Raw genomic sequence first — 24,565 nt, forward strand, 5'->3', positions numbered from 1 at the left:
CAACTGTTATTTTTTGAGTTATTGATAATTGCCATTCTGACTGGAGTTAGGTGATATCTCAGTGTGGTTTTGATTTGCATCTCCTTGATGATTAGTGAGGTTGATCATTTCTTCATGTATCTGTTGGCTGCTCAGATGTCTTCCTTTGAGAAGTGTCTGTTCATATCTTTTGCCCACTTTATAATGGGGTTTGTTTTTTCTTTTCAGCACGTTTGAGTTCCTTGTAGATCCAAGATGTTAAGCCTTTGTCGGACCTGGAATTGGCAAATACTTTTTCCCAGTCTGTGGGCTGTCTCCCTGCTCTCTTGATGGTTTCTTTGGCTTTGCAGAAGCTTGTCAGTTTAATTAGGTCCCACTTGTCTATCTTATCTCTTATGGCCTGTGGGTTTCAGGTTTTGTTCAGGAATTGGATGCCAGTTCCAATTTCCATAAGGGTGTGTCCTGCATTTTCTAAGGTTCTTATGGTTTCAGATTTTACATTTAGGTCTCTGATCCATTTAGAGTTAATTTTTGTGTATGGGGATAGATAGGGGTCTTGTTTGAGTCTTCTGCAAGTGGTCAGCCAGTTTTCCCAGCACCATTTACTGAATAGGTTCTCCTCTCCCCAGTGGTGGGTGGTGGAGGCTTTGTCGGAGATGAGTTGGTTGAGAAATTGAGGTTTTGCTTCTGGAATCTCAATTCTATTCCATTGGTCTATATGCCTGTTCCTGTACCAGTACCAAGCTGTTTTGATTATTGTAGCTCTATAGTAAAGTTTGAAGTCTGGTAGTGTGATACCACCTGCTTTTTTTTTTGCTGAGGATTGTTCTGGTTATTCTCGGTCGTTTATGTTTCCATATGAATTCCTGTATTGTTTTTTCTAGCTCTGAGAAGAAAGTTGCTGGTAATTTGACGGGTGCTTTTAAGTACAACCTCTTCTCTTCTGTAGCTCCACTTACATCCTCTGGGATTCCATCCAGTCTCATTGTTTTCAATACTATATAAGCTAATGGTTCCCCAGATAATAGGACAGACAACAGTCCTCCATGTCCACAATTATTTGGAAAACCCAAAATGCTCTTACTTGAAAGTGACTTTGAATATCATATGGCAAAATAAACCATTTTGAATCCTACACACTCAGGTGCCTTATTTATACCCCCTTTATGGAATTTATCTTATTACTTCTTACATTATACTTTATTCTTCATTCATTCATTATTTAGTCACTGATTGAGTCAATTTGTGTGAGGACCTGTGTCAGGTGCTAGAGATATAGAACTGGAACAGAAAGGCTCAGACCCTATTCTCATGGTGCTTACTGGAAAAACAGATCTAAACAAATAAAACAAGCACATGCCTATATAATTATAGCTGTGGTAAGTGCTATGAAGAAAAGCTTAATGGCTTTGGTTAATTAAATACATGAAAAAAATTGTAATTGGAACCATGTATTCTGTGGAAATCTCAGTAGAGTGAAAAAAGACATCTTTACTGAAACCACAATCTTCCTGGCCAAAAGATGACTCTATTAGTGATTAACATTAGAATATATGATTTTATTTTGATTTCCTTAATAAGATGACACTGAAATAAGTATTATAATAGTGGGGACTAAATCAATCTGGAAATTCGAGCAAGGCTTTTCTGGGGAAGTATTATTTAAACAGAAACTTTACTGCAGGCAGGCAGGAAACAGATCATGCTGGTCTTTGAAGACCATATTAACAACTGGGTACAGCAGTCTCAGAGAAACACAAAACTGTTAAAGGATTGAGAAGAGTAGAGACAGTATTATAATAGAATTTCCCTGTGAAGACGAGTGATTTCTTTTGTTGAAGGGAGATCAATTTGTGACTAGTTCAGTATTTCAGAAAAAAAGTGAAGGTGACTTGGACAAAAGCAGTGGTAGTGGTGATAAAACTTGATACATAGAAGGGACTGGACTTGGCATTTGGTCAGATGTGAGGGATGAGGGAGATGTCATGTACGATTTTCAGATTCTACACATGAACTCATGTGGTGTGTTCTGGTGTCATTGACAAAAAAAGAAAATGTCAGAAAAAGAGCCTATTTGATGGAACGGGGAAGGTTGTGAGAGTTAGAAAAGAGGATTGGAAATGTTGAGTTCTAAGCTCCGAGAAGGGTTATGTAAAGGACACAGTTGAATATTGCAATCTGGGAATCATGTCTCAATCAGTGTTTCCCACTATGTAATCTTTGGTTTATCTCTATCTATCTGAATCCCACAGGGTATATGTTAAAAATTCAGATTTCTTTTTTTTTTTTTTTTTGAGTTGGAGTCTCACTCTGTCACCCAGATTGGAGTGCAGTGGCCACTCTGGCCACTGCAGCCTCGATCTGCTGGGCTCCGGTGATCCTTCCACCTCAGCCTTCCAAGTAGCTGGAACTACAGGCATGCACTACCATACCTGGTTAATTTTTTTGATTTATTGTAGAGATGAGGTCTCGCCAAGTTGCCCAGGTGGGCCTCGAACCTGCGGGCTCAGGCAATTCACTCACCTCAGCCTCCCAAAGGCGTGGAATTACAGGCAGAGCCACCAAGCCTGGCTAAAAATTCAGATTTCTGAGCAGCAAGCCCAGACCTGCCAAAATAGTCTGTCTAGGTGGGTACTGAATTTAGTACAGAAATTTGCACTTTTCCAAACTTTCAAGTAATTCTTACACACGCAAAAACTTGAGAACTGTTGGCTTAGATGGTAGTTGAAACTGATGAAATGAGATCAACTTGAGGGAAAAGAGGACACCCAGGACAGAGCATGGAGCAACAGCAGACACTTAGGTCGAATGGAGGGAAATCAACTAGCAAAAGATATTTAAAGTGGGGGTGAGGCCAGAAAGATAAGAAGGGTGTGAAATCATGAAAATCAAAAGAGTAAGAGTATTTCTTTTAAATTTTTTTTTAATTTTAAGGATGGGGGGAACAATTCAGGGCTAGGCATACAAATGTTCATTATGCAAGTACCCGTGTTTCCCACTACTGCCAATCCCTTTCTTACAGTATTATAATTGTTCAAGTTCTGCTTATGAATGAGAACATGTGATACTCATTCTTTATTTCTGCAATAGTTCACTCAGTATTATAGACCAGGGATTCAAGAGTATTTCAATAAAAAGAAATATTCGGGGGTGGGAAATGCTGCTAAGAGGCTATGTCCTATCCTCCCTCAGTAAGACATGAATACTTTAAGGCAAGAACAATTCTGTGGCCATTTTTTAAAAAAAAATTTCCTCAGTGCCTAGCAGAATGTTGCAATAGGTACTTAGTTGTTACTTTTTCAAAATTCATTCAATAGTTACTGTATTTATAGAGCATCTACCATGTCTCAGGTTGTAAAAAATAAAAAATAAAGTCTCAGAGAAAGAACACAGTCAAAAAATATTGAGAGGTATAAATGTTGGCTTTTCACCACTTAATCCCTTTGCAGATCAGTTTGTTTATCTGCATAAGATGGAAGTTTGAGTGGATATTTCTGAAGTTCCCTTCCATTACTAATGCTCTAGGATTGTGCAGAAATCTAACCATCTTACAAAATGTTGTTATAAAAAATTGTATCATGTTGTACACCTTGAATACATACAGTTCTTATTTGCCAATTAAATATGTTGAAATAAAAACTGAAATGGGCATAAGTTCCATCACATATTTAAAAAGTCTTTTCAGCCCAAGCTGAAGGTTCTACACAAGAGAACACAGAATTTACAATTTATTGAACATACACCAGAGTTCTAAGTACTTTATAAACAGCATCTCATGTAATTTTCACACCCTCTAAGGCCTGATATTATCACCATTTATTATCCCCATCTTATACATGACTAAGTCTCAGAGAAGTGGTCGTATGAATCTATCTGATTACAAAACTCATGGTTATCACTATAGTACTATATTACCTTTCTGTATTATCTATTAGTTAAAATTTTAAAAAAGCACCAGGTCTCTGAGCAGGACTAGTATTTCATAAGAATTTTTATTAAAAAAAAAAGAAGACGAAGAAGCTGAGTAAACAAGTACGTTTGTTCAGGCAAAAGTAAGAAATCCCTTTTGTATGTGGTACTTTGTACTGATGTTGGAAGCAATGACAATGTTTACAGAGTAGACAGGACCTCACTTCCTTCATCTAATCTATCTTCTTACTGTATAGATTCACTTAATGAACAGATCATTGAAAACTTTGGGAGACACAGTGAAAAACAAACCACAATCAGTGCCTGCTTTCATTTGTTTGATTTACCAAGCACTAAAGACCAAGTGCTGAACATTGCTCTAGCTGGGTTAAGAAATTTTTAACTCATTTATCTTCACAACAGCCTGGAGGTAGGAACTTATTCTTACCTCCATTTCGCAGATAAGGAAATTAAGAAGTTAGGTGACTTCCTAGGTTCATACAACAAGTAAATGGTAGAAGTGGAATCTGAACCTCCTTAGCTCCGCTTCAGGGTCTTTGCTCTCGACTGCTGTTCTTTGTTGCCTCTCTCATGAGCTGACTGTCTATGGGGGGGAGAGGGGCAGGTGGGGAGACAGGCAATTAATACATGAGTACACGAGCAGACAGACCCTCTTAAGGGAATGGTTCTGATAAAGACTGAGAGTGTGCCGGAGAGGTAGGAGGATCTGTCTCATAGACAGGTCACGCCAGTGAGAAAGAGTCATCCATGGAAGGAGGGAGAAGGCAAAGAGGAGTGAAGGGTAATGAGGAAACACACTCATTTCTTTGCTGAATGACAAAGAAGAAAACTGGAGTCCAAAGAAGGAAATTGTCTCCAGTAAAGCAAATTTTTCTGATGACAACAATGTCCCCTGCCCCCACTATACACTTTGCCTCCCAGGATAAGAGAATACAGCAGTAGCATGTTTCATGAGCTCTGAGGAATACATCACACAGACCTCAAAAATATTCATTTTATGAACCTTAGAACTCTGTCCATTGACTCAAAATCATCCTGGGAAAATGACACTGAGAAGCTCAATTTGTTCTTCTGCTTCTGAGAACAATCTGGGCAAGAAGCCACTAGGATGAAATCCAGAAGAGACTGAATACAAGATGTTGTTTTTAAAATTACATTGATGCAACAAAATATTACTCAAGAGCATTTGAAACAACTAATCCAGGGTTTGGTCCATGAATCACTAAAAGCCACATTTTTTTCTATGAGAACAATTATCATTTACTAGATATAGTTAAATAGAATGAACCATGATGAATACAAAGGGGGCTCCAATTCCAGTATCCTCTCCATTTTGCTAAATCACTGGCAACTTCAACCAGTTGCTTTGGGAAAATCAATGCAGTACATATTTTTGATTCTTTATTCTATTATCTCCTCTGACTTATTTCATCCAATATATGCTGAAATGTCTTTCTTCCTATAGGTTCTTTATTCATAGATTTTGACTTATTTAACCTGTTCATTTAATGATTTGTTTTTAATTTCTTCTACTCCATCATTCATAACACCTTCTCTTTCTCACCTCCCCACTCCCCTCCCCCAGATTTTTAGCATTGTAGTTAACATTAAAAATCTGGCAAATTAAACAGGACTTTCTCCTTGATTTGTTAGAATCATTTTGTATTTATTTAGGTCTATCTATAACAATCCAATCAAACATTGGTGATGCACACATTTGGAGCAAAAATCACTGCCATGTGCTCCTCCAGAGTAGGGTGTACCAAGTTTCTCACCTCTTTGGAAGACATTTTGTAGAGACAGTAGGTGGAGAATATTTTGACACTTTCTATTAAGCATTACAAATAAGGTCACACTGAGCTGGGTATAGGAGCTCCTAAGGACTTCACTCATTTATTTTCTGTAGAAAGCAAACATGTATCTACAAGTCATACATCACTTGACGAGGATACATTCTGACAGATGCATCATTAGGCAATTTCTTCATAGAGTGTGAACATTGTAGAGTGTACTTAGACAAACCTAGGTGGTATAGCCTATGACACACCTGGGCTGTACTGTGTAACCTATTTATCCTGAGCTACAGACCTATACAGCAAGTTACTGTACTGAATACTGTAGGAATTGTAGCACTGTGGTAAATATTTGTGTATCTAAAGATAGAAAAGGTACAGTAAAAACATGGCATTATAATCTTTTATATATGATGATATAATATAATCATCATATCTATGGTCTGTAATTGACCAAAATGCCATTATGTGTCACATGACTGTAGTTCTATAAAAGGTCAGTGTATTTTGGTGAAGTTATAAGTTAAGGTTTTGAACATTTCATAATGATCCTATAGCAAAAGAGTGATGTCTATATAATTGGACTTTAGGAAACAGAGAAGGATCTATTATGTCTTCAGTAAAATCACTTTGATTTGTCTCCAAGCTACTCTAATCTAATTGTATCTAAGACTCTTGCTACCTAAAGCGTAATCTTTAAACCAGTGTCATTGACATCACCTAGGAAGTTGTTAGAAATGCAGAACTGGCCCAGTTCGGTGGCTCAGCCTGTAATACCAGCACTTTGGGAGGCCAAGGCGAGTGAATTGCTTGAGCCTACGGGTTTGAGACACACCCGGACAACTTGGTGAGACCTTGGGTCTACAATAAATCAAAAAAATTAGCCGGGTGTGGTAGCGCGTGCCTGTAGTTCCAGTTACTTGGAAAGCTAAGGTGGAAAGATCGCCTGAGCTCAGCAGGTCGAGGCTGCAGTGCCAGGAACATGCCCCTGCACTCCAGTTTAGGTGACAGAGTGAGACTCCAACTCAAAAAAAAAAAAAAAAAAAAATGTCCAAAATGGAAAAGAATGGAGTACTGCAAGAAGCTTCCTTGTGTATACAAATATGAATAAACATGCCCTCTGAGCTGGATGTGCAATAGATTTCCCCATTCTTCTCCTGCAGAGACCCTCAGCATCTTGGGCAAGTTAAAACTCACAGAACAGTATTTTCCTGATTTCCAGGGACACTGTGTTCTTCAAACTGTTAGGTGTTTCAAAAATAAATGTTTCTGTGCTTGGATAAGTTTGGGAAACACTGCTGTCTCATTAGTTGAGGCTGCAGAAGGGAAAGAAGAAGTAGGAGAATTGGGAATGTGCAAAGAATGACTGGCTTTTTGTCGCTTGGCATATTGGGTTTAAAAATGAATTTTTCTCTAGGACTTCTCAGTCCTTTTTTCATTCTGATACATAGCGGGTGATGAACATCTCCTTGGATCTAATTGGGTGTATAAGGAATTCCCAATGCACTATTTGTAACTCCACCCAGAAAACAAGAAAATGAAAGTGAGTAGGAGGAATGCTATTCTAGAATTAATACTTTAAATTGTATAAGAAGTAAATCATTCCAAAACTTTGACGATTTAACCATTATGAGTAAAAAATTGCTCGTCATTAATAGTAAGCATGCCCCATATTCCAATATATCTCTAACAACAACTGCCTAAGAAAAGGCATTGAAACCTGAACAAAAGGGGCTGTGGGTCTTTTGCTGTTTCTGGAAGTTCAGGTCCACCCTCAGTGTCAATTACTCACAGGAATTTTTTGATAATTTTGCTATTCTAGTAAGTTAACGATGATTAAAAGATAAATTAAAATTTTGACAGATTAATTGAAATATAATTACATATTACAAAGTTCACCTGTTTAAGGTGCACATCAGTGATTTCTAATATGTTTTACAGAGATGTTCAACCATCACCAAATTCCAATTTCAGAACATTTTCATCATCCCCCAAAATACCCAAGGACTCAGGATATCCAAGCACTCATTTTCCAAAGAACATTTTGGCAATAAATATCATATTAATGACATATTTATACTATCATTAACATTTCTTTGTAATTTGCAAATATTTGGCAAAGCAATGTTGGTCCCATAAAGAACATCTTTAGTTAAAAATGAAGAGGTGGTGTGGTGTCTCACACCTGTAATCCTAGCATTTTGGGATGCTGAGGTGGGAGGACTGCTTGAGCCCAGGAGTTCAATGCCAGCCCAGGCAACAAAATCAGACCTTGTCTCTACAAAAAAATTAAAAATTATCAGGGCAAGGTGGCACATGCCTGTAGCCCCAGCTACTCAGGAGGCTGAGGCAGAAGGATTGCCTGAGCCCAGGAGGTCAAGGCTGCAGTGAACCAGAATCATGCCACTACACTCCAGCTTGGGTGACAGAGTGAGACTCTGACTCAAAAGAAAAAAAAAAAGAAAGAGGAAAGAAAAGAAAGGAAAAGAAATGAAGAGAAAAAATAAAGGGAAGGGAAGGGAAAGGGGGAAACATCTATTTGAAAACTAAATTTAGGTAGAAAAAAATACACTATTTTGGCTATTTTGGGGGGAAATAGACAAGAAAACAAACCAGTTGTCAACTAAATAATCATCTCTTGCTTTGAAACTAGTGTGGGCTCCATGGATCTGTCAATAGCTATACTTTCCAGAACTCAGAAAAAAAAAAACTAACATTGAACAGCAGTGCCCTCTAGAGTACATATTAGGCAATCTGCAACTAACATTATTAATCAGGAGGGAGATTGCTAACCTGTATCAGGGCTTTCTTCACCACAGTTGTTGGTAACAGGTTACCAACACTAGGTACATGATCTTTGACAATAGCAAAACCAATAAAGTATTGTGAATTTGATGACTCCTCAAAAAATATACTTAAAATCTTAGCATTATAAAGTTCCAAAAGAAATACTTTTATTTGTTCTGTTGTTTTCAAGTCACCTTTGTAGTTTGTGCCACCTTCTACCACAATGCCACCATGCCCCTTTGCACACATAAATGCTCTATAATCTCATTTATGGAAGAACCCACCCATTGGGAAGTTGTACAGTGTTAGCAAAGATGACTTTTCTTAGAAAAGCAAGTGTTTATTAAGTGTAGGAGAGCAGTAACCAGAATATGCCTTTAAGAATTTGACTCTCCACAGAAATGTCAGCTACTCTTCAGACATTTTCTATGAATAATTACACAAGGCTGACTCAATTATTAACTCTAGGAGCATATGCTTAGTGAAGGAAAACCTGGCAAGCATTACTGACCTGTCAGTAACATTCTTCAAACTCTACTCAGGAGTCTACACCATCCTCCCCGCCACAGCATTTCCTAGAGGTAGATGAGGCATGAGTGTGACAGCACAGATACACTTCATCAGTTTAAAATAAGATGTCTATCTTATTTTAAGATAGCATTTTAAGGACCAGAAATAGCATCTGAAAGTTATTGCCTTACAAATAACGAGTGCAGAGCTGTATCAGAGCTATGATTTGAAAAGGAAGCACTTTGAGTGTATTTAAATGTCTTCCACAGTTAAGAAGTTCTTCCCCTGAAAAGGCTATGAAACTAGCCTGACTCATGAATAAAGACTCAAACTTCAACATATGTCACACTCCTTTCTATTATTTTCAATATCAGAAACAATGTCTGCTTCTTGCTAATGCCTCTTAGGAATAGTTTTTAATATATTGAATGTACAGAAATTAGAGTAATGGGACCACTGTCTTCTAAAAATAAAGGCATTATTTATGAGGAAAAAAGAAAGGAAAACAAAAGTTTTCATCCTCACGGAGCTTCTAAACCAGTGAGGGAGAGGAACAAAAAAGCAAAATAAGTAAATTGTGTAATATATTAGAAAGCTGCAAATGTGCTACAAAATAATAATGCTGATAACAATAATAATAAAGCAAGGAGAGGTGGTGAAATTTTAAATACAGTAGTCAGAAAAGTCTCATCAAGAAGATGCCAACTGGCCGGGCTCGCGGTGGCTCAGCCTGTAATCCCAGAGCTTTGGGAGGCCAAGGTGAGTGAATTGCCTGAGGTCGCGTGTTCAAGACCCGCCTGGGCAACTTGGCGAGACCTCATCTCTATAATAAATCAAAAATTAGCCGGGCGTGGTAGCGCATGCCTGTAGTTCCAGCTACTTGGAAAGCTGAGGTGGAAGCATCACCGGATGCCAGCAGGTGGAGGCTGCAGTGGCTGGGAGCAGTCACTGCACTCCAGTCTGGGTGACAGAGTGAGACTCCAACTCAAAAAAAAAAAAAAAGAAGAAGATGCCAACTGAGCAGGAGGTAAGGCAGCAAGCCTTGTGGCCATGCCTATAATTCCAGCACTTTGGGAGGCTGAGCTGAGAGGATTGCCTGAGCTCACAGGTTCAAGACCAGCCTGGACAACTTGGCCAGACCTCATCTCTACAATAAATCAAAAAAATTAACTGGGCATGGTGGCACGTGCCTGTAGTTCCAGTTATTTGGAAGACTGAGGTGGAAGGATTGCCTGAGCCCAGCAGGTTGAGGTTGCAGTGACCAAGAGCATGCCATTGCACTCCAGACTGTGCAACAGAGTAAAATTCCAACTCAAAAAAAAAAAGATCTCCAGCAGAGGGAACAGTAAGCACCGAATCCTCAAGGTAGAGAGGGCTTATCGAGCTTGAGGAGCAGCAGGGAGGCCAGGATGTCTGGTGCAGAACATGGAGGTGGAATGAAGTTGGAGATAGCATCAAAGACTTAAGGATACATGGAACCACATTAGTCATTCCTGGAAGTAGTGTTTTCCTCCATGCAGCACCAAAAAATTAAGAGGTCAAATATTACAAGATAAATATTGATCCTGGATGTCAGATCAACATGTCCACACTGGCAATTTTATCTTGAAAATTCTAGAAATATGAAAAAAGAAGTTGCTGCATATAAGGAAAGCAAACGGCACTCAGTATGAAGTGCTTAGAATGTGGTGCACCCCAGGTGGTATAGTTTGCTTAATTTGATTCTTTTCTCTTTTTGGTTTGGGGAGAGAGTCATTATGAAAGGAACGCACCTTTCCAAAATAGCAAATAAGAATAAGGAATTCAGCCTGAAGCTGTGAACTAGTGAGGAAAATCTACCCAAAATTGAAACTTTGGGCAGAGCGTGGTGGCTCATACCTATAATCCCAAGTGAGTCATGAATCACTTACCGCAAGGTGGGAGGATCGCTTGAGCACAGCAGTTCGAGACCAGCCTGGGCAACATAGTGAGACCTCATCTCCAGCAAAAATAAAAAAATTTAGCCAGGCATGGTGGTGTGCATCTGTAGTCCCAGCTACTCCAGAGGTTGAGGTGGGAGGATAGCTTGAGCCCAGGAGGTTGAAGCTGCAGGGAGCTACGATCCTGCCATGGTACTCCAGTCTGGGTGACAGAGATTCCAACTCAAAATTAATTAATTAATTAAATTAAACTTTTGATCTTTGTCTCACTATACCATCCTCTAAGTACCTGAAATAACTAGCAACTGATTAATGGTTTAATGCAGTAGGTGTGGTCCTTCCATTAACTGTTTCAACAACCACACTCTCAAGCACCCAGCATGAGTAATTATTCACGTTGTTTACATTAATTTAACTACCAGTGCCTCTTTGAGAATTAGCATAGGCACGAAGATGAAATAATAGACACTGGGGACACTAATAAGGGGAAGAAGTAGGAACAGAGATTAAGGTTCAGAAATTACCTGTTGAGTACAATTTCACTATCAGGGGAATGGGTCACCTGGAACCCAGTCTCCACCACTACACAATATGGCCATGTAACCAACTGCACTTGTACCTGATGAACCTATAATAAAAATGGGGAGAAAAAAGAATTAGCATAGGCTAGTAAAAGTAGTACAGATCAAATTTCATATTTCTTTCTTTACTATTTTTAAGCCACCATGAATTTTCATTTTCTCCAAAGTACTCTCTCCAAAAGTACTTTGCACTTTCTCTGAGTCATGAATCACTTACCGCAATTTTAGTCTCATATGTAAAATGATTTCACTTAAGATAATAGTGTGATCATGTTTATAAATATTAATTGAGAGCTGCTTAAATTATATGTTATATATATGTTATCATAATTGTCAAGTGCTTTTACTTATCACTAGATACCTAAGGATATGATAATGAAACATTCTTTATGATATCAAATTTATGTGTGTCTACATATATACCTAGAGATTTATATGATAGATAAATGCATAGATACATAGATTTAGGGAGTACAAGTGCAGATTTCTTACATCCATATATTGTGTAGTGAAGTTTGGGCTTTTAGTGTATCCATCATTCAAATAGTGAACAATCTAAATACAGTGAAATGAGTTAGTTTCACCTACTCTTTTTTTTTTTTAGAGCTTTAAATACTACCTTGAGGATAATGACTTCAAAAAGAATAACTCCAGTCCAAAGATCTTTGCTTAGCCTAGACCCTCCCTCCTACTGATTCCTGGAAATTAACACAAAAATACTACTAGTTACTAAGATTAAATATTATTAAAACATCTCAAAAAAAAAAAACCTCAAATTGCCTAGTCACATGATTAATATAACGAATCTGCAGTCATTCAAGCTCAATCCTCAAAGTCATCTCGGTCTGCTACTTTTGTCCCTGCACTAAATTCTCTACCAGGAAATGGTCCCAATCTTCTATCTTTCAAGTCTTCCTCAACCTTTGCCTTTCCATTTACACAGCCCCTAATGGTCACAGGACCCTCCACCTCATTAATGGACTAATAAATTCATCTTCACACTGAGATCTCCTGCCTCACACCCTTTCCCATTGCAGCCCAATCAGGCCACAAGATACCAGGTTGCCTTTCTAGAATCCTGCTGTTTTCCTATCAGTTCTTATTTCAAAAAGCTCAGTGATGCCCTAAAGCAAAAAAACCACAACAAAACAACAAAAACCTACCACTCTTAAAGTCTTCTAGAATCTTGACCAACTTTTTTTCCCCCAGATTATTTTCCATTTCTTATCTACAAACACCACACTGGGCTCCAAAAGTACTTTGCACTTTCTTCCTCTTCTGTTTCTGTCTCTTCATTTACTCAGAATGCCTACTCATATTTCACGTCACATTCCACAAAGATTAGCAACAGTTTCTTTTCCTTTTAATCAAAAGTTATTTCTCTGACCTCTCGTTTTCTATAGTACTTGGAGTACTCATATGGCACTTTTCACGTATTACTTTGAAATACTTAAGTAACCATATCTTATTTAATTTTGCATGTCAGGCAAAACACATGCAAAAACTCTATAAATATGTCTGATAGAAGAATTTTAAAAAATAGATTAAGAGAGTATAAGTGCAGTTTTGTTACATGGATACATTGTGCAAAGGTGAACTCTGGGTTTTTAATGTAGCCATCATCCAAAGAGTGTACACTGTACCCATTAAGTAACTTTTCATCCTTTACACCAACCTCCCTCCCCCGCCCTTGCAAGTCTCCAATGTTTATTATTTGACACTCATGTCCATGCATATATAATATTTAGCTTCCACTTTTATCTGTTTCTGAGTTGTTTTCCTTAAAGTAATGGTCTCCAGTTCCATCCATGTTGCTGCAAAAGACATGACTTCATTCTTTGATGGCTATGTAAGATTCCATTCTGTGTGAGTGTGTACATGTGCGTGGGCATGTATACACACACACACACACACACAGACACACACAGGTACAGGTATCTTTTTTTTTTTTTTTTTTTTGAGTAGGAGTCTCACTGTATTGCTCAGGCTGGAGTGCAGTGGCACACTCACAACCACCACAGCCTTGACCTGCTGGGTTCAGGTGATCCTCTTCAACCTTCTAAGTGCTGGAACTACAGGCATGGACCACCATGCCTGGCTAATTTTTTGATTTATTATAGAGATGAGGTCTTGCCAAGTTACCCAGGCTGATCTCACACCTCTGGACTCAGGCAGTCTTCTCGCCTTCGCCTCCTAAAGTGCTGGAATTACAGGTGTGAGCCACCACGACTGGCACAGGTATCTTTTTGATATAATTATTTATTTCCCTTTGAGTAGATACCCAGTAGTGGGGTTACTGAATTGAATGATAGTTATATTATTCGTTCTTTCAGTAATCTACATGCTGTTTTCCATAAAGATTGTACTAATTTTATGTTCCTACCAACAACATTGTAAAAGTGTGCACTTTTTAAAATAATAGCTATTCTGGCTGGTGTGAGATGTTATGTTATTGTGGCTTTAATTTGCATTTCTAAGATGATTAGTAATGTTGAGCATTTTTTCATATGACTCGACCATTTATGTCTTTTTATGTTTTTAAAATTATTTTTATTTTAAAGATACAGGGTACAATTCAGGGTTAGGTACATAAGTCATCATTGTACAGGTGAAGTTTGGGCCTCTCTTTGGCCCCCCACTTAGCCTGGTTAGAGACTGGGTACCCTTACTGATGTTATGCCCCACCCCCCAGCAGAGCCCCACTACTGCCAATTCCTTTCTTATAGTATTATGATAAATGTTCAGGGTCTGCTTATGCAGCCATAAAGAAAAACAAAGTTATGGACTTTGCAACATTTTAGATGGATTTAGTCTATAATACTCAGTGATTTATTGCAGAAACAAAGATTTGTGTAGCTTTTCTGGAACAGTGTCTGTTCATGTCTTTTGCAGATTATGTCTTTCACCCACTGTTTAATGGGGTTATCTGCTTGCTTTTTATTGTTCAATTGTTTAAGTTCTTTCTTGATTCTGTATATTAGTCCTTTCTCTGGTGCATAGTTTAAAAATATTTTCTCTCATTCTGTAGACTGTCTTTTCCCTCTGCTAATTATTTCTTTCACCATGCAGAAGCTTTTTAGTTTAATTCTATTTTTGATTTTGTTGCATTTGTTTTTGAGATCTTAGTCATGAATTGTGTGCTTAGGTCAATGTCCAGAAGAATTTTTCCTTGAGTTAATTTATGTATATGATGGGAAATTGAGGTCCAGTTTCATTCTTTTACATACACCCCTACAGTTTTTCCAGCACAGAATATTGAAGAGGGTGTCCTTTTCTCAGTGTATGTTTTTGTCAACTTTGTCAAAGATCAGTTGGCTGTAAGTATGTGACCTTATTGCTGAGTTCTATATTCTATTCCATTGTTCTGTATGTCTATTTTTATATCAGTACCATGTTATTTTAGTTACTATTGTCTTGTAGTATAATTTGAAGTTAGGTAATGTGACATCTTCAGCTTTGTTCTTTTTGCTTAGGACGTTTTGGTTATTTTGGCTCTTTGGGCACTATATAAATTTTAGGATTATTTTTTCTAATTCTGTAAAAAAAAAATGACATTGTTATTTTGATAGGAATTGCATTAAATCTGCAGATTGCTTTGGGCCATATAGTCATTTTAATAATATTCATTCTTCCGATCCATGAGCATGGGATGTTTTTTCATTTGTTTGTGCCATCTACAATTTCTTTCACCAGTCTTTTGTAGTTTCCTTGTAGAGATCTTTCACCTCTTTTGTTAAATGTGTTGCTAGGTATTTTGTTATTTTAAATAGCTATTATAGGTCGGGTTCTGTGGCTCAGCCTGTAATTCCAGCACTATGGGAGGCCAAGGCGAGTGGACTGCCTAAGCCCGTGTGTTCGAGACTAGCCCAAGCAACTTGGCGAGACCTAGTCTCTACAATAAATCAAAAATTAGCTGGGTGTGGTAGTGCACATCTGTAGTTCTGGCTACTCGGAGGGCTGAGGTGGAAGGACTGCCGGAACCTAGCAGGTCGATGTTGGGGTGGCTGTGAGTGTGCGCCACTGCACTCCAGCCTGGGTGACAGAGTGAGACTCCAACTCACAAAATAAATAAATAAATATAAATAGCTATTATAAATAGAATTCTTGATTTGATCCTCAGCCTAATGTTTATATGTGTGTCAAAATGTTACTGATTTTTGTAATTGGTTGTGATCCTGAGACTTTACTGCATTTATTTATCAAATTTAGGAGTCTTTTGGAGGAATCTTCAGGGTTTTCTAGGTGTTAAATCACAACACTAGCAAACAGATAATTTGGCTTTTTTTTTTACTATTGGACACCTTTTGTTTCTTTCTTTTGCCTGATTGCTCTGGCTAGGATGACCAGTACTTTGTTGAATAGGAATGGTGAAAGTGAGCATCCTTGTCATGTTCCAGTTCTTATGGGGATATGTTCAGAATGATATTAGTAATGGGCTTGTTGTATATGTATTTTATTATGTTGAGATATGCTTCTTCTATGCTTAGTTTGTTGACAATTTTTTCATGAAAGTATGCTGACTTTTATAAGATGCTTCTTCTAAATCTATTGAGATGAGGGTAGAGTTTTTGTTTTTAATTTTGTTTATGTAGTGAACTACATTTATTGATTTGCATCTATTGAACCATCCTTTCATATGTGGAATAAAGCTCACTTAATCATTGTATATTATCTTCTTGATGTGCTGTTGGAATCAGTTTGCTAGTATTTTATTGAAGATTTTTGCATCTATGCTCATCAAGGATATTGGCTTATAGTTTTTGTTGTATCCTTCTCTGGCTTTGGTATCAGGGTGATACTGGCTTCATGGAATGAGTTAAGGATGATTTGTCTTCAAGTTTTTTAAAAAGTTTCAGTAGTATGGGTACCAATTCTTTGTACATTTGGTAGAATTTGACTATGAATCATCTGGTCCTAGGCTTATTTTGTGGGGAGATTTATTATTATTACTGACTCAATCTCACTACTCATTATTGACTTGCTCAGGATTTCTATTTGCACCTGGTTTAGTATTGGAAGATTGCATGTTTCCACAAATGTATCCATTTCCTCTAGGTTTTCTAGTCTTCAAGCATAATTATTCATAGTCGTCTCTGATGATCTTTTGTATTTCTGTAGTATCAGTTGTAATGTTTTCTTTTTCATCTTTGATTGTTTTTATTTGAATCATTTCTCTTCTCTGTCAGTTTAGTTAGTGGTCTGTCAATTTTGTTTATCTTTTCAAAGAAACAACTTTTTACTATTGTCTTGTTGATCCTTTTTGTTTGTTTGTTTTTGGGTGTTTTGTTGTTGTTGCTGTTCTTGGTTTCACTTAGTTCTACTTTGACCTTAGTTATTTATTTTCTTCTACTAGACTTAGGTCTTGTTTGTCCTTATTTTTCTAGTTTCTTGAGGTGTGTTGATAGATTGCTAGTTTGTGTTCTTTCTATTTCCCAGATGTAGGCATTTCGTTTCATAAAATTTCCTCTTAGCATTGATTTTGCTGTATGTCAGTGGTTTTTGTATGTTGTGTCTTCATTTTCATCCATTTCAAAAAACTTTTTAATTTCTATCTTAATTTTACTGTTGATATTTGATATGATTTGGGGTTTTGACAATTTATTAAGACTTGTTATATACTCTAACATGGAGAATGTTCCATGCATCAATGAAAAGAATGTGTATTTTGCAGGTTTTCAGTAGAATACTTTGTAAATGTTTGTAAGTCAATTTGGTCTAAAGCAGCATCTCCAACCTTTTTATCAGGAACCAGTTTCAGAAGACAATTTTTCCATGGACTGGAGCAGGGGATGGGTGATGGTTTGAGGATGACTCAAGCACATAACATTTATTGTACTTCATTTCTAGTATTGTTACATTTTAATACATAATGAAATAATTATACAACTCACCATTTTTTTAAAAAAGGAAGCATGGGTGGAAGTAGTAAATAAAATAATGGACGGGTCATGCACAGACTAAAATAAGTGTCAAATTCTGACTTCAAGCTTGCCACCAGGTGCAGCTGTACAACTGAAGTTCATTAACTCACTTGCCACTCACTGATAAGGTTTTGATATGAGTCTGCAAGTAATTAATTTATAATGGTCTCTGTGTAGTCAAACCTCACTGCTAATGTTAATCTGCATTTACAGCCACTCCCCAGCACTAGCATTATCACCTCAGCTCCACCTCAGATCATCAGGCATTAGATTTTTTTTTTTTGAGTCGGAGTCTCACTCTGTCACCCAGACTGGAGTGCAGTGGCCGCTTCCGGCCACCGCAGCCTCACTTGCTGGGCTCTCGCGATCCTTCCTCCTCAGCCTTCCGAGTAGCCGGAATTACAGGCATGCGCTACCACGCCCAGCTGATTTTTTGATTTATTGTAGAGATGAGGTCTCGCTGCCCAGGCAGGTCTCGAACCCACAGGCTCAGGCAATCCACTCACCTCAGCCTCCCAAAGGCACAGGATTACAGGATGAGCCACCGAACCCGGTTAGGCATTAGATTTTTATAAGGATTGCAACCTAGATCTCTCACATGGGCAATTCACAATAGCATTTGTGCTCCTATGAGAAGCTAATACTGCAGGTGATCTGACAGGAAACAGCTTAGGAGGACAAGTGAGTGATGGAGAGGTTATAAACAGGTGAAGCTTTGCTTGCTTACCTGCTGCTCACTTCCTGCCGTAGCCCAGTTTCTAACAGGTCACAATACTAGTTCATGGCCCCAGGGTCTAAAGACCAATTTAAGTTCAGTGTTTTTTTAATTGATTTTCTGTCTCAATGTCCAGTGCTGTCAGTGGGGTGCTGGAGTCTCCCACTACTATTGTCTTGCTGCCTATCTATTTTCTTAAGTCTAGTAATATTTGTTCTAAGAATATGGATGCTTAGGTGTTGGGCACACACACACACACACACACACATACACACACACACACACACACATACACACACACATATATAGGATTATTATATCTTCTTGTTTGATTGATCCTTTTATCATTATATAATGACAGCTTTTGTCTTTTTTTATTACTGTTTATTTAAAGTCTTTTAAAAAAATATAACTGTAGCTTCTCCTGCTCACTTTTGTTTTCTGTTTGCATGAAATATTGTTTTCCATTCCTTTACCCTCCATCTATAAGTGTCTTTACCAGTAAAGTGAGTCTCTTTTAGGCAACATATAGCTGATTATTTTTTATATATTTTGCCAATCTGTGTCTCTTATATGGAGCATTTAATTCATTTATGTTTAAAGTTAATATTAATATGTGAGACTTTATTCCTATCATAATGTTAATCATTATCTAGTTGTTTTGTAGATTCTTTGTTTCTTTTTTTCTCTTTGTAGTTTGGTGGAGCTCTGTCATGTTTTCATTTAATTTCTTTCTCTTTTTCATCTGTGTAATTTTTTTATAAGACCTGGGAGTTTTATACTTGTGTGTGTTTTATGACGGTGAGTATTGCCTTTTCATTTCCATGTTTAGAACTTCTTTGAGCATTTCTTAGTCTTAGAATTAATGGCTTTTCATTTCCATGTTTAGAACTTCTTTGAGCATTTCTTAGTCTTAGAATTAATGGCTACAGAAGAAGAATAGAAAACTAGTATTGATATATCCTATTCCAGAAGTCTCTCAATGGAGGAAGTTGTAGACACATTCTTTTTCTTTAATATAAAGTTGTCTGTGTGATAAAACCCAGGAGTCAGTTGGAAGATATTGGAGTTCATGGGAAATGCTACAAATAAAAGTATAAATTTAGAAGTCTTCTCTGAAAAAGAATGTGTATGGAGCAAGATAAAACACATAAAGTAAAACAGGTAAATTGGTACATAGGTAAAATTGAATATCTTAAAGGAAATGCAGTTTTTTCTCTTAATAGTATAAATTAAAATATAAACAGTAATAAATAAGATTAAGCTAATTAAGTTTTTAAATTATTTTACTCAAATATTCCTTTGTGCTTTGATAGCCCTTTATAGCATGTTATCTCTTCTAATTCTCACAAAAAAAGTTCTGGGCAGTGGCTGTTATCATCATATATAGTGGAGGGACTAAGATTCCAAAATTTTATTGATTTATTTTTTATTTTTTTTATTTTTTTTTTTGAGTTAGAGTCTCACTCTGTCACCCAGACTGGAGTGCAGTGGCCGCTCCCGGCCACCGCAGCCTCGCCTGCTGGGCTCCGCGAACCTTCCGCCTCAGCCTTCGAGTAGCCGTAATTACAGGCATGCACTATCATGCCCGGCTGATTTTTTGATTTATTGTAGAGATGAGGTCTCGCTGCCCAGGCGGGTCTCGAACCCGCGGGCTCAGGTTTTTTTGATTTATTGTAGAGATGAGGTCTCACTGCCCAGGCGCCAAAGTTTTAAAATGACTCATCCAAGATCACTCAACAACTACTGGCAGAAAAATCTTCACTGCTAGAGATCTGGCTGTTATACTTCAGTTGCCCCTATAATAATGCCTTAAATCCTAGTGAACTTAAGTTTATAAATCATTGTCATATATACTGTTTTATTTGATTAAAAGAATCATGATGGGAAAGGTATTGTCTTACTCATTTTAAAAAATAAAAAATCTACAGCTTGAAATAGTTATAATTTATGCAAGATCTCATCGCTTACATTAGACAGAGGACTTGAGTTCACACATCCTAACCCTAGTTCTCTCTTCACATCCCCTTGGAAGTCTTCTACAGTGCCAGAGTTAAACATTATGCTGAGAAATTAAAAGTCAACTAAAGAAATCTTTCACATCTCAGGTTCTTCATTTTAAAGTCATGACCGATATTAGGACAAAAGAAATTTCCAAAAGAAAAAAATGATTATGTTTTAGTTGGAAAAAGTGAATGTTTTGTTTTAAAATTGCTTAATACAGCCTAAGGTATATTCTCAAACGCTAGAGTCTAATGGAGGAAAAAATACCAAGTTCAGTTTTGAACTGGTTTATTTAAGGTGAATGTAAAGTATACATCAGATATCTAATTAATAATGGAAAATTATGATGTGAAGCTCAAGAAAAGAGGTCTGGCCTGAAGATATATCTTAGAAAATATTATTAACAGATGTTGATTCCTTTTGCTTCCCCCCAAGTGAGAGCAGGAGAAACTGAAACCCTAAAGCCTTCCATTTCCCTGTAGGGTGAAGCAACATACTCAAGGAAGACATGTATGTAGGAGGAAATGTGTGTTCGTTTATTTAAACCTTCCTATTTTTTTTCCAGCTTTATCACTCCTGAACAATCATGAGTCATTTACTCTCTATGCCTAACCTTCCCTATCTTTAAAATGGGATTATAATACAGACTTCACAAGGCTGTCATGAAGATTGACTATGTACATTTACAATGAATGACATACAGGCTCTCATAATAAGAGTGTGGAAAGATAAATTCTTCAACCTTCATGTTATTTTTTCCAAGTCAATAAAAAAGAGAAAGAGGGTGAGAGAAACTGGTTAAAGGGTCACAGCTGAATATTTGCTTTGCCATTCAAATGCAAGCAGTAAAAAAATCTCACTGATCAGGACCCCACTTGAAAAGAAAAATATTTTCTTGCTCAGATTTCCATTGTATTATGAATCAAATGCAAACCCTGTTTACAAACATATTTTCTGCAATAGTTTACAAGGTCAATGTTGCACACGATTTATTTTGTGTTAGCATAAGTTCTTATAATCATCAACATTCAGAGGTTCAACTACAAGTCTCACTACTAAAGAGAGAACATTTTTCAGCTGTTTCTACAGGGTGAAACAATGCATTCTCTTGTAATTAATTATGGCTTGTGAGATTAAGGTAGTTTGGGCTCCACCCCCTTTTTTTATTGAGTCATATGTCTCACGGTGCTTTTCAGTTGTTGAGTTTAAGATCTTTTCCATGAACTGAAAGCAAAATTCTATGTAATGTCATTCCCATGAGAAGCTGATCCAAGCTAAAGCATATGTTGATTCTGGCCTCTGGTTTGTTTTGTTACCACAGTAGCATTCAGGATAGGATCTTGGAAGAAACCACAGAAAAACAGAGATTAATGCATTGTTATTCTTTATGACTTTAACAATTGGAAGATGATAAAGCAATTCTAAATCATAGGTCACATTTCCTTATTTTTCCATCAATCTACTTATTTTTATGGTTTTTAAAAATAGTTTTAGGGGTACAAGTGATTTTTGGTTACATGGATAAATTGTAGGATGGTGAAGGCTGAGCTTTTAGTGTGCCCATTACACAAAAGGCATACATTGTTTCTGATACTTCATCCCTCACTTCCTTCTCCTCTTCATATGCCTTTGCAGACTTATAGTTTAGCTCCAACTCATAAGTGAGAACATGCAGTATTTGGCTTTCCATTCCTGCATTATTTTACTTAGGAAAATGGCCACCAATTCCATCCAAGTTGCTGTGAGAAACATTATTTTATTCTTTTTATGGCTAAATGGTATTCCATTTTCTTTATCCACTCATCGGTTGATGGGGTGCTTTGGTTGATTCCACATCTTTGCAATTGTGAATTATGGTGCAATAAACATGTAAGTGCTGGTGTCTTCTTTGTATAATGGCTTCTTTTGCTTTGGGTAGACACCCAGTGTGGGATTGCTGGATTGAATGGTGGAACGCAATCCCTATCAAATTACCATGTTATTTTTCACAGAATTAGTAGAAAAGACAATTCTAAAATTGTCTTTTAGACAATTTAGACCATAAAGGAGCCCAAATAACCAAAGCAATCCTAAGCAAAAAGAACAAAGCTTGAGATATCACATTACCTGACCTCAAACTATACTATAAGGCTGAAGTGACAAAAACAGCTTGGTGCTGGTAAAAACGTAGAAGTAGACCAGCAGAACAGAATAGAGAACTCAGAAAGAATGCCAAATACAAATCAACTGATCTTTGACAGGTAGACAAAAACATATACTAGAGAAAGGACATCCTATTCGATCAACAATGCTGAGAAAATTGGATGTCCACGTGCAGAAAAATAAAACTGGATCTCTATCTCTTTCCATATACAAAAGTTAACTCAAGATGAGTAAGACCTGAAATCATAAAAATTCTACAAGAAAATCTAGGAAAAACTCTTCTGGGTATTGTCCTAAGCAAAGAATTTATGTCTAAAACCCCCAAAACAAATGTAACAAAAACAAAAATAAATAAGTGAGATTTAATGAAACCAAAAATCTTCTACACAGCAAAAGAAATAATAAACAGAGCAAACAGGCAACCTACAGAATGGGAGATGATATTCACAAACTACACATTTGACAAAAGTCTAACATCCAGAATCTACAGGGAATTCAAACACACCAGCAATAAAAAAAACCCAAATAACCTAATTAAAAATTGGGCAAATGACATGAGCAGACATTTCTCAAAAGAAGATATATAAGTGGCTAACAAACATATGAATAAATGCTTAAAACATACTCCAGAATCAGGAAAATGTAAATTAAAACCACCATGAGATACTACTTTACCCCCATCAGAATGGCCATTTTTAAAAAATCAATGAACAATACATGTTGCTGCAGATGTGGTGAAAGGGAACACTTGTACACTTTTGGTGGAAATGCAAGTTAGTCCAACTTCTATGAAAAACAGTATGAAGATTTCTCATTAAACTACTTAACTGCCAATTGTTTTGTGCTGGGAAAAAAACAAAACAAAACAAACCTTTGGGGTAGTACTTTTAAAAACAGCCTTATGGAATTCAGTTTCTTTTCCAGGATCATATTTCTATGAAAAGAGTCATGCACAAGATAAGCAAAAAAGGCAGAAGACAGTCATGAGCATTGAAAGGATGGCTTCTCTGAGTGAAATGAATAACTTTTTCTTTGATCTTTTTCTCTTGTTTCTAAGGCCAGCACGAGGACCAACGAATTCAAGATTTCTGAATCCATACGTAGTATGTTTCATTGTCGTCGCAGGGGTGGTGATCCTGGCAGTGACCATAGCTCTACTTGTCTACTTTTTAGCTTTTGGTAAGTATCAGAAGATTATTACTTTTTAGACGTAATAACTACATACTATTTCAGCTTAAATGTTTATTCTCTCTTTTTTTGTTGCTACTTTTATTACATATTATTATATAACATGATTACATATCTTATAAGTCTTCCCTGTATTTTTCCTCAATCAGTATTTTTGTCTTCTCTTTTTTGGCCATTTTTAGTATTCCAAACATAGTTTTTTTAGTATACCAAACATTATTAGTCAGCCAAAAATTATTCTATCTAAAGAAAAAAATCTCTTGGTACTTTTTTTTTTTTTTTCTTTTAAAGATGTAGGGTAAAATTCAGGGTTAGATATACAAATGGTCATTGCACAGGTAAATTTGGGCCTCACTTTGGTACCCACATCTACTGATTTGAGACTAGGTACCCTTATCGATGAACTGCGCCCCCACCTCCTCTGACAGTTTCCCATACTGCCAATCCCTTTCTTTTAGTATTATAATTGTTCTGGGTCTGCTTATGAGCAACAGCATGTGGTACTCAGTTCTTTGCTTCTGTGACAAATCACTGAGTATTACAGACTCTAAATGCACCCAAGTTTCTGTGAAGTTCATAATTTTGTCCTTCTTAATGGCTGCATGATTTTCCATCATGTATATATACCACTTTTTTTAATCCAGTCTACTTTCAATGGGCAGCAGGGTTTGTTCTGTGTTTTTGCTATTGTGAATAGTGCTGCAATAAACATGCATTCACAGGTACCTTTTTAAGAAAGTGATCTGTGTTCCTCTGCTATAGTTTTCAAGTGTCTCTCTTTTTTTAACTTTTAAGTTTTTTTATTTAAAATTATGGGGTACAATTCAGAGTTAGGTATACAAATATTCATTATGCAGTTACCCTTGTTGATGAGGTGTGCCCCCCCCTTTCCCAGGCAGATTCCCACTACTGCCAATCCCACATCCCCACAGCCCCAACCCCCTGTAGTTTTCCATTACTGTCAATCCTTTTCTTATAGTATTATGGCAGTTGTTCAAGGTTCACTTATGAGTGGGAACATGTGATACTCAGCTCTTTGTTTCTGTAAAAGATCACTCAGTATTATAGGCTCTAAGTCCCTCCAGGTTGCTGAGAA

The 24,565-nt window shown here is 37.0% G+C and overlaps 1 protein-coding gene across 1 annotated transcript in view; it reads left to right on the forward strand.

Annotated features, from left to right (window-relative positions):
* Nucleotides 1-24,565, forward strand: part of LOC103256170 (transmembrane protease serine 11D-like) — a 48,940-nt gene that overhangs the window by 7,664 nt on the left and 16,711 nt on the right. The window contains exon 2 of the mRNA XM_008054064.1: nucleotides 23,339-23,460. Coding sequence (XP_008052255.1) covers nucleotides 23,339-23,460 — 122 coding nt within the window. The remainder of the gene's footprint in view (nucleotides 1-23,338; nucleotides 23,461-24,565) is intronic.

The sequence above is a fragment of the Carlito syrichta genome, unplaced genomic scaffold (genome assembly GCF_000164805.1).
Source record: "Carlito syrichta isolate Samal-C Ts95f unplaced genomic scaffold, Tarsius_syrichta-2.0.1 Scaffold288987, whole genome shotgun sequence".
Taxonomy (NCBI): domain Eukaryota; kingdom Metazoa; phylum Chordata; class Mammalia; order Primates; family Tarsiidae; genus Carlito; species Carlito syrichta.